This window comes from Erpetoichthys calabaricus, chromosome 16 (assembly GCF_900747795.2).
Source record: "Erpetoichthys calabaricus chromosome 16, fErpCal1.3, whole genome shotgun sequence".
In the NCBI taxonomy this organism is placed as follows: Eukaryota; Metazoa; Chordata; class Cladistia; order Polypteriformes; family Polypteridae; genus Erpetoichthys; species Erpetoichthys calabaricus.
The window spans coordinates 35,385,640-35,396,918 of NC_041409.2; the positions used below are offsets into that span (position 1 = coordinate 35,385,640).

At 40.8% G+C, this 11,279-nt stretch overlaps 1 protein-coding gene across 1 annotated transcript in view; it reads left to right on the top strand.

Moving 5' to 3' along the window:
• Positions 1–2,115, top strand: part of gpr176 (G protein-coupled receptor 176) — a 54,093-nt gene extending 51,978 nt beyond the window's left edge. The window contains exon 3 of the mRNA XM_028822246.2: positions 572–2,115. Coding sequence (XP_028678079.1) covers positions 572–1,685 — 1,114 coding nt within the window. The 3' untranslated portion in view covers positions 1,686–2,115. The remainder of the gene's footprint in view (positions 1–571) is intronic.
• The last annotated feature ends 9,164 nt before the right edge of the window (positions 2,116–11,279 follow it).

Genomic DNA, 11,279 nt, shown 5'->3' on the forward strand with positions numbered 1-11,279 from the left:
CTGACGTCACCACTATGGGCTCTGCTTTCCGTGTTTAGACGTAGCATCTGAGTGGCCAAGACCAGGAGAGGTCCTATTATTTGATGCCGCAAGGAGACCACTTCTGAGGCAGATGTTGCGCATTTGCAACTGACCTCTAAGCAGTTCACCACAATGCAAGTCTTCACTCTACGATGCTTCATGGCGTGAGCCCACAGGAAAATAAAATGAAAAGACTATAAAGTAATGAAAACATTTGCATGTAGAAACTTAAAAAAATAGCAAAATAAGGTAACTGAAGGACCTGAGAGCAGGGACGATGCCCTGGTATGACTGTGATGATTCAGATGTCATAATATGATACACAGCACTTAGTAAACGTCTACACATATAGCATATGTCAGAACGTTGGAAAAGTGTTCATGAATAAACCTAAGCGGTGGTCTTTCAGTTCTGGGAAATGGCATCTCCTGTTTGGCACAATCTCTTTCTGTGATTTTCCCAGTTTTTTCTTTCTGTTCATCATATTGCAAAACACCAGTTATTTGAATGCTTTGTATAATAACTCCCTTGCTTTGTATCTTTTTTCCAGGTATTATTCAGTATTATACCCACTGGAAAGAAAAATATCAGACGCCAGATCGAGAGACCTCCTTATTTACATATGGGCGCATGCAGTTGTGGCAAGTGTTCCTGTTTTTGCTATCACCAATGTCACCGACATCTATGCAATGTCCTTGTGCACGGAAACGTGGGACTATTCCCTGGGCCATCTGGTGTATGTCGTCGTCTACAACCTCACCACTGTCATTCTACCCGTCATTGTCGTATTCCTCTTTATGATCCTCATTCGCAGAGCGCTGAGTGCCAGCCAGAAGAAAAAAGTGATCATTGCAGCCTTACGAACTCCTCAGAACACCATTTCCATTCCGTACGTCTCGCAAAGGGAGGCGGAACTGCATTCCATGTTGCTCTCCATGGTCCTAACGTTCCTCCTTTGCAGTGTCCCGTATTTGACTCTTGTGATCTACAGGACTGTTCTCAATATTTCTGATATCTCGGTATTTCTTCTGCTTACGGCCATTTGGATTCCTAAAGTCTCCTTAGTGGCCAATCCTATGCTTTTTCTGACGGTCAACAAATCAGTGCGTAAGTGCCTGGTGGGCTCCATCGTGCAGCTTCACCGACGTTACAGCCGTAGGAACATCGTGAGCTCTGGCAGCATTGCCGACGCCACTCTCGAGCCTAGCGTGCGGTCAGGGAGCCAACTGCTCGAAATGTTCAACATTGGGCAGCAGCAGATCTTTAAACCTACAGAGGAAGATGAGGAAAACGAAAGCAAATCCACTGGATCAGGGGATATCCGGCAGAAAGAGGCCCCCGCATCAAGCTCAGAGGGTGCTAACACCTCAGTGCAGAAATTCTCGCCTCCTTTGAACAGTGCAGACTCTGCCGCACAGGTGGCTCCAGCGATGCCATCGGAAACGGAAGACACCAATGATAAGTATACCACGCAATTTGGGTTTGGCCCCTTTGAGCTGCCACCTCAGTGGCTTTCAGAGACCAGGAACAGTAAGAAAAGGCTTCTACCACCATTAGGGAACACGCCTGAGGAGCTCATCCAAACCAAGCAGCCCAAATGCAAAGCCGAGCGGAAAATCAGCAGAAACAATAAAGTCAGCATCTTCCCCAAAGTGAACTCTTGAATGGGGGCCACACGACTGAGAGACAAAAGCAAACAAGCTGGCTGGCTATGGTTGTCTCCTTCTTCTTCTTCTTCTTTTTTTTTATTTTTTTTTTTTACTGGCTTTTTTTTTATAATGTGTTATTTCAGATTTGCCAAACATTTTCACCATTTGCACCACTGCCAGTACTTCGGTCTGGAAAAGCTGTTTCCTGAAGATTCTAATCAAACACACATAAACAATAAAATATATTTGTATTAAACAAACAAGCTGAAGCCAGTTTTAATTTCCAGAAACCATGTAAAGATCACACAATATGTTTGCATCTTTAAGGCAAAAGATAAGAAGAAGAACAACCTCATCTTGTGGTGGGCATCACCGCCACTTGTTTCTTGCAGCAGCCCTTTAGGTTCACATCCAGTCACCAGGCTAACCCCTTAATAAGAACACCATTCATTCTTTTGCTTTCCTTCACCTCAGTCAGCATAGGAGTCATGAAGCGAGTAAAACAACAAGAGGTTTATAAAGTAACCAGGAAAAAAGGCACAGTAAAAAGCCAAAGAGAGTCAAAAAACATAACATTGAAAGATGACAACAATCTGTCATCTACTATATACTAAAAGACTAAGGTTTGCGTGTCCGGTCCCTCTGAGCAATCTGATTGGTCAGTTTGACTTTGGTGATGCGACAAAAGAGAATGTGAGAGTGTTAGACATTCGAGGCAGAGTTAAAGAAGTAGGAGGCACGCTGAGAGTCGCCTTCAAGGTTGGCAGAAGGTGAGAAAGGTGCAGAGTCTGAGGAGCAGGCTTTATGGGAATGCGAAAGAGAGACGGAGCACCAGTGAAGAGATGCTCACACACACAAATACAGAGATAAGGCGCTGAATCTACATGTAGGGCAAGAGATAGCAAATATTTTTTTTTAATTAATGCTTTTGACAGATAAAGTGGTTAGTAATTGTTTTAATAAAGAGACAAATGGAAATAATAAATTTTTGGGGGACCGTGATGGCTAACCCCATATATTGTACAGCACATTGAAAAAGATAAGAAACGTCTTGACGATGCGAATCTCCAAGACAGACTGGTCAAGATGGTGATGCTTCCATGATAAAGGATCTTGGCAAGAATAGGCGGGGCCAGGTGGGTGGAAACAAACCAGATGTGAGAAAAGGTATTAGTCGACAGCGCCTGCTGGAAAGATAACAATTATCTGAGCCCTTAAATTGTCCCCCATATGCACCCATGTGACATACTATAAATAAATAAATAAAAAAAAACAAAAATAAGTTTTAAATTAAAAAACAGATTAACAGTCTGCAACAAACAAAACACCCAATGGAAAATGTAAAAATATAACAAATGAACAAGGGGAACGCAGAAAATTTTCAATTAAGACATCCAGTATAAAAATATTGTAATTGCTATTATGGTTAACGTCAAAATTTGACACAAGAATTCCTCTGAACGATATCTAATCTTTCTGCTTTTTTGGTATACATCAGTGTCACCTGTGTTATGATTTGCCAGCTCCCAAAAACACAAAAAGGTGGTGGGATTAAACTCAAAGGTCAGACCTGCACTCCTACACAATTCTCGCCTGAACTGTGGGGAACCAAATAGAGAAGACAAATCAAAGGATTAAGACATGCAGATTTCTAAACCAGAAACTCTCATAAAGCCGTTTTTGCTTTTTTTTTCCCTTAATTATCCACAAAGCTGGATAGTGCTCCATTCACAACGGAGATCCTTTACACTGTCACAGGAATGGTGATGGCACTCGCAACTTCTGTCAACTTCGGTAAAATAGAAATAACAACGTTCAATAATAAACTGTTTAATGCATTACAAAGGATCCCATAAAATGTCCCATGTTAACAAACATACTTTAGAGAGCAACATTTTCTAGTAAATGTGTATTCTTTATGAGAAAATTTTAATTTGACACTGCACAGGTCAAAAAGAACCAGACTGAAAAAATAACACAATAGTGAAGAGGGGATCTGGACCGCAATGCACGAAACAATATCAGCCTGAAGGTGAGAAGAGGACAATTTGATGAAACATTTGTCAAACCAGAAACAAGTCGAAACCATAAAGACCAAACCCTAAAACAGGATAATCATAAACCAAAATTTAAAATCAGAGAGACAAATGGCAGATTCTGAAACCAGAGAGTTGAGAATGAATACGTGTCGTATCCCAGTCACGGAAACCAAATGGATCTTTGCAAAGGATTCAAAAGTTAATGTTACACGACTTCAATGAAAACTGGGAGCTGTGTGTCGGTAACAGGAATAATAACACGGTGGCACCTGATCGTAAAATAAAATAACGTCACAGCACTGTGAATATTTAATCATTACATTTAGGAAATGTATAACTGTGAAGAACTCACATAGAAGGTGCCTCCTCAGAAAAAGTAACCCAATTTTCCATGTAATATCTTTTTCTAAAAATATATATTTTAATTAATTTAGAAAATATATTGAAGAGCTGAAAGCAGAGGTCCCACCCCCTTAGGCTCACTATGGAGAGTTCAGGAAATGCAACAAAAAGAGCAAATACATGAGATAATAATAAAACTGTAATAAGCAAAATATTAATTACAATAAGAGAATGAAAACTTGATCAACAATGATTTTTATAAAATATTTAAGTAATGCAGTAGAGTCTCGCTTATCCTAGATAGATAGATAGATAGATAGATACTTTATTAATCCCAAGGGGAAATTCACAATCCTACCTTCGCTTATCCGACATTCCATTTATCCGACGTCCCACCGCAAAAAAAAAAAAACACATCAATCGACAACAAGAACTGCAAGTTGTGAGTGTGAGCGTAGTCTATTTTTGTTGCTCCCAACTCTACCGCAGCTAATTACAGTGGAACCTCCGTTTGCGAGCATAATTTGTCTCTGAAACATGCTCGCAGTCCAAAGTACTGGTATATCAAAGCAAATTTCCCCATAAGAAATAATGGAAACTCAGATGATTCGTTCCACAACCCAAAACTATTCATATAAAAATGATTAATGCAAAATATAAAGTAAAAATACATAAAACAAATTAACCTGCACTTTACTTTTGAAAAGAATCATGGCTGGTATGAGCAAGTTTCTAAACTCTTGTGGGATTCCACCCAATGGGATGACATGTGGAAGAGTGTCCCAAAGCAATCGCAGTCTCCCAGCGCTGTAGCAGTTCGCCTTAAAAGCGAATCCGAAAAGATCGCGGACATGCTATAAGCGCCTGCCGTCGATGGGTGATACAAGGAACAATGAACATTATAAATGCGCAGGGCACAGTATTACGGCCCAGCCTGACTGCTGTGTCTGTGTATAGATGAGTGGTAGATCTCGCTATAATAAATAACCTCGCTATACTTGTTTCAAGCTGAATAAAGCTGGTGTTACTAAAGTACTGAGACACAGCTTCGTGTTTTAGGCTGCAAGACGGGGACTGGCACGTCACAGCACGCACGTCACAGCGCAAACACACACACACACGCTGTCACAATGCTGTAGTAAACAGTATACGCTCATACGGATGTTGACTATATGAGTGACGGAGTAAAGGTTCTAGAAACTGCAATTAAATACATTGAGCAACAAGAAGAAGCTACAGGAATCAACATAATGATGCTGCAAAGATGGCGAGTCTTGGCAGTGAAGAAACGGCACTCGTCAGAAAAGCAGACTAGAGCAAAAATTTCTTTAAATCATCACAGGACTGAACTTTTTAAGTACAGTACATACAGTATTTAACTTCAGACAATTCTGTAACTGTAAGTTCATTTTTTCTGTTTGTTTTTTTGTAAAACATGATTATTAGGTTCATAATGTGTAAAATTATAACATAGTTTGACGTTTAATAGGCTTTTTCTTAACACCTCCCATTAATCCGACATTTTCGCTTATCCGACGTTCTGCCAGCCCGTTTATGTCGGATAAGTGAGACTCTACTGTATTAACTAAAAAGAAAACACAATTGAGACAAGGATGGGACACTGATAATAATAATAACAACCTAGTAGTGTTCTGTCTGTGCTGGACAGAAAGATTTTTGAAGAGTACTGGAGGAGAAAACATAGTCAGAGGCGCACAAAGTTTGTAAACCAGAATGTAATCCTTTATTCATCAAAATTAAAAGGACAAAAGTGAAATTGTAGTCAAAATTCAAAGAAGAAAGAGGCCTTTTTATGATATCATCGTCGTGCTGTCCCAAAAAATGGTGGGAAACTTACCTGGGTAACAATTGACACAAAATCTACAAAATAGCATCTCCCGTTGTCCAAACAAAATGGCTCAAATGATCACAGGAAAAAAAATGAAATTTTTAATAAAGCCTTCCAGTAAAACTCAAACTGGGGTATAAAAACACAATGAAAGACAACTAGAAGACTAGGATCACTTAGGAAAAGTGCAGAAAAACATGAAAGAAGAATCCAGTCATAACAAGGGGTAAGTACAGAGCAGCAGCCCAACACAGGGAGCTAAAAAAATTAACAATGACAATAAAGATCGATCTATCTATCTATCTATCTATCTATCTATCTATCTATCTATCTATCTATCTATCTATCTATCTATCTATCTATCTATCTATCTATCTATCTATCTATCTAAAAACAAACCCTTTATGAATGTAGAGCAGAGTTTCACCTTGTCAAAAAAGTATTTGGAGTTCACTTGCCAGGAAATGTTTTTACATTTAGTTTACTTTTACACTGTGCATTCTATGGCATAATTAACTATATTTGTGCTTAAAAACTAAAAAAATGTATATTTACATACAGTTCGTACGGTCTGGAATGGATTAATTGTATTTACATACAATCCTATGGGGGAAATTGCTTCGGTTCACGACCAAATCAGTTTACAACCAGAGTTTTGGAACGAATTATGGTCATGAACCGAGGTTCCACTGTGTTTTGAAATACTAAAGTAACTCATCAATATTCATGAATGGGGTGGAGCCTTTAACCAAAACACACAATGACGTGTAAATGAAAAGCCGTAAATCCAGTTTTAGAGCAAATTGATTGTGAACCATTATTTGAACTAAACAATAGTGAAGACAATGTGAATTGTTCATCAGAAGTTGACCCAGATAATAAAACTGATGCATACGGTGCAGTATGACCAGACTGATGCCATATGCCCAGTAAATTCAGTTGCATTAAGGTTCACTCTGGTGCCAGTAGCTGTGTGGCACAAAGGCAAAATGATTGCAAATGAGTAGAAGGACAAGAAGGATGTTAGCCCCCTAACCACTGTTCACAATGCACTTACTGTCCATGTTCGTCTCAGGTGAAATGTGGAAGTCACTAAGCCTTGCACTGTGGTAGACCACAGTAACACAAGGGATACATTGATTGTGTGGGTCAGACCTTTTACTTTCTCATGTGCAAGTAGCAGAAAAAATATCAGAAAAGTTCACAAAGAAACTACTGTCCTGATTGTGACATCAGGTTGTGCATCTGTGACGATTTCAAAACATGTCACATGGTGTACATGTACTAAATCTGGACACTGAGATAGACCTTTCCTACTGTAATTAGGTTGACATGTTGGTATTTACATGTTTCTGTTACATGTAATGACATTTTTTCTTGTTGGCTACTAGAAAGAAAAAATCTGGAGCCTTTCCTGAATAATCAAATCAAGTCAAATTTTATGTGTTAGATCCAAAATAAACACACAGTACTATTCACCTTATTAAAAGGATAAGTGTCTGTGTATCTGTCTGTGTATGCATCCATTTGCTATTTCTCTGTCATTCCAACAGATGGCACATCACAAACATTATCACTGCTTTTATAAATTCCGTACCACATGGCATATAACAGAGACAAATGCAATGCAGTTTTCATTCCAACAGGTGGTGCATCACAAACATTAACATATAACAGAAACATATTAATTGAATTTATTATTGCAATCGATGGCATATCACAGACAGTAACACTGTTTTTACAAATCCTATACCCCATGACATATAACGGAGACATACATTATGCATGGCACAGTGCACTGCAAAGTTTAATGCTAAGTTGATCACTTAGATGTAAACCTCTCTTAGTCGGGCAATACTGCTAGTATGTAATGAAATGCTTAGTTGTTAAACTTACAGGACTCTGCAGTTAAGAGGAAAATAAAGGACATTAGCAATAATACATAGCTTTATAGTAAATATCAATAAAATCACTATGTTAAGTGAGCTCAATAGAGTTCATTAAAATGGAAGTATAAAATATGTGATAAATAATAAATAATAACTAAATATCTCTGGTCTGACATTGCTTGGTATCACATGGTCCTCCAAGTGTGACTGCCCACCCAGTGATGAGTTCAGCTGACCACAGCACTTTCTGCAGAGCCTTGTGGTTTCTGAACCAGGTGGTGAGCCTTCCTTTCAGGATACTTTTTATGGTCGATATGCAGAATTTCTTTAGTAATTGAGAGGGCAGCCTGAAATCCCAGGGGCATCTAAGGCGGTACAGAGGTTCTCATGCCTTTTTGCCAAGCTATCGGTGTGTTTTGACCAGGTGGGATCCTGTATGACATGGACACTGGAATATTTGAAACTGTCCACCTTCTCTCCCCGAGTGCTGTTAATGCTGAGAGGTTTTAGTGCCTCTGCTGCTTCCTCCCCTCAGCTCCTTTGTCTTGCTGTCATGCAGGAGTAGACTGTTGACCTGATACCCGTGTGACGGACTCTCCACTTCATGTAGGTAAGCCTGTTTACTGTTGTTAAGTATCAGAAAAGTTGACAGTGATGTTAGAGACGTGTGCAGCCATTGAGGGAATACAGCAGGATCAGCAGGTTATGCAAAGTGCAAGAAACACCTGACGGTAACTTGAATGTTGGAAATGTGGAGAAATGTAAAGTGTCTCTGAAGTTTTAGGTTTCATTAATGATGGTGGGGCAGTGGTAGCAGTAAGGAGACCAGAGTTCACATCCTCCCTGCATGGAGCTTGCATGTTCTCCCCGTGTCTGTGCCGTTTCTTGCCCTGCGCTGGACCGGTGCCCGGTCCGGAGTTTGTTCCTGCCTTGTGCCCTATGCTTGCTGGGATAGCCTCCAGCCTTACCTGTTACCTTGCAGGTTTAGGAGATGGATAAATGGATCTTTGGCAGTTATTACATCCTTTAGTCTGTTCATAAGTGTCTCTCTTACTGTAAGCTCGGCTATTTCCCCCTTCTTCAAACTGCTCAAGCTCTGCCAGGTGTCATGCTGATCCTGGGTGAACAGCCTTTGTCATGTCCCACCACAAGAGTGAGGTCTGCACTCTGACTTGGCCACTCCAGGGTATTCGCATTGTTGTTTTGAAGCCATTCCTGCTTGGAGTCAAATCTTCTCCAAAGGGGCAGGTCTCACATCGGGTGTCATAGCATTTTGCTGCATTCCTTTGGTGCTCAAACCTCCCAAGGGCCTGCTGCAGAGAAGCACTGGCATAGCAAGACGCTGGCACCACGATGCTTTGCAGGGTTTGTGATAATGTGCTGTGTCCAAACGTTACGGTCAGTCTGATGGCCCAGGAGCTCAATCGCTGGTCTTGGTTAAGAGGGTTAAACAATGAGATGACAATTTGGTGGCCAGGACAGTTGCCAATCATACAGTAGGATATACATACACAATTGTAAGGAATCAATATTAATAACAAAAAGAGAGAAATCAGTTCTGTAATGTGAACGGAGTAAATGAGACACTTCTGTTTTTTCCTGTGGTGTTATCAAGACTTTTGGAACCGAAAATGTGGTTTTTTTTTTGCCTTTATCTCAGCAACTTCTGGCAATTACTTCAAATTCAGAGCCTCCTCTAACATGTCACCAATATCTGACATCTTCCATTTATTTACTTAATTTATTCATATTGTAAAGGTTAAAAACACGCACCTTTTTTTTCTTACATATAATCACAAAGCTGTGATAGAGTTGCGTTTGTCTGCTTCATGAAGCAGACTGGAGGGACCCTACGTGGCACTCTTTGTCATCAGTGGTTTCCATCAGAGCGTGCCGCCATTCGAGTACCCTTTCATTACGCAGCTCACCAAGGTCCTTGAGCGCCTTCAATTCACCAGTCCAAGACCGCAGACCTAATCTCAGTGTTCTGTTGTTCATGGTGGCCTTTTGTAACCACCACCATTGGATATGTTGTCTTCTGTTGATGCAGTGGACTCAGAAAGTTCTCGGACCCCTTCACTGGCTGCACACTTTATGGTGTTGTAGATTTAATTTGAAATGAATACATTTTTCCAGTTTTGCCCATCACTTTACACTCAATCACCCATAAGGACAAAGTGAAGACATGATTTCAAGAAGGTTTGCTAATTTATTAAAAACAAAATACTAAAATCTTCCATTCATGGAAGTATTCAGACCTCTTGCTGTGCTCAGGTGCTTGCTGTTTGCTTTAATTCTCCTTGAGATGTTTCTAGAACTTGAGTGGAGTCCACCTTATGGCAAACTGAACTGACTGGCTGTAATTTAGAAAGGCACCCATGTTTAGGAGGTCAATTCACACACTGCATGTCAGGACAAACACCAAGTCATGAAATCCAAGGAGCTCTCTGGAGACCTCCGTGACCAAAACGCAGCGAGGTAAAGCTCTGGGCAAGAGGATAAAACCATTTGTAAAGCCTGAAGTGTTGCAAAACACAGCGGCCTCAAGATGTTTGGAACCACCAGGACTCTTTTGAGAGTTGGCCAAATGTAGCATCCCAGCAAGAAGAGCCTTGGTCAGGGAGGTGACCAATAACCCAATGGTCAACCTAACAGAACTTCCAAAGTCCTCTGCTGAGATGGGACAACCTGAGGACCATCTAAGCAGCCCTCCATCATTGAGGTGTTTATGGTAGACAAAAGACAGGTAAGGATGGTTTAAAGGCTTCGGACAGTGTGTGGAAGAAGATTTTCTGGTCTGATCAGACAGAAATGGAACTTTTTGGGCAGACCTCCAAGCACTATGACTGGTGAAGACCTGGCACTCCTCATCAGCTGCCTAATACAAACAAAAGGGTGAAGCATAGTGGTGGCAGTGTCATGCTGTCAGGGACAGGGTGGCTGGTCAGAACTGAGGTAAGGACGAGGGCAGCCAAAAACAGAGAGCTCCATGAAGAAAACCTGCTCCAGAGTGCACCCCACCTCAGACTGGGGAGACGGCTCAATGACCCAAAACACATAGCCAAGACAACACTGCAATGGCTTCAGGACAAGTCTCTGAGTGTCTTTGAGGGTCCAGCTGGAGACCTGAAGACAGCAATTCACTGACACTTCCCATCCAATCTAAAGGAGCTTGAGAGGATTTGCTGGGAAGAATGGGACAGACTGTGCAAATCTTGTATAGACTCAGTAAGGAGCCTCGAAGATGGAATTGCTGCCAATTTGGCTGAATTAAGGGCTGGAATACTTCTAGGAAGGGGAAAATTCGGTTTTAGATCTTTGATAACTTTGTAAACCTTTCTGAAAGCATGTTTTCACTTTGTCATTGATTGGAGCTTGACGGGCAAGAATATCAGATGGATCCATTTCGAATGAGATCTACAACTTAATAAACTGTGCAGAAAGTGAAGGGCGCTGAATACGCCTCAAGTCCACTGCAGCAGCAGCCCAC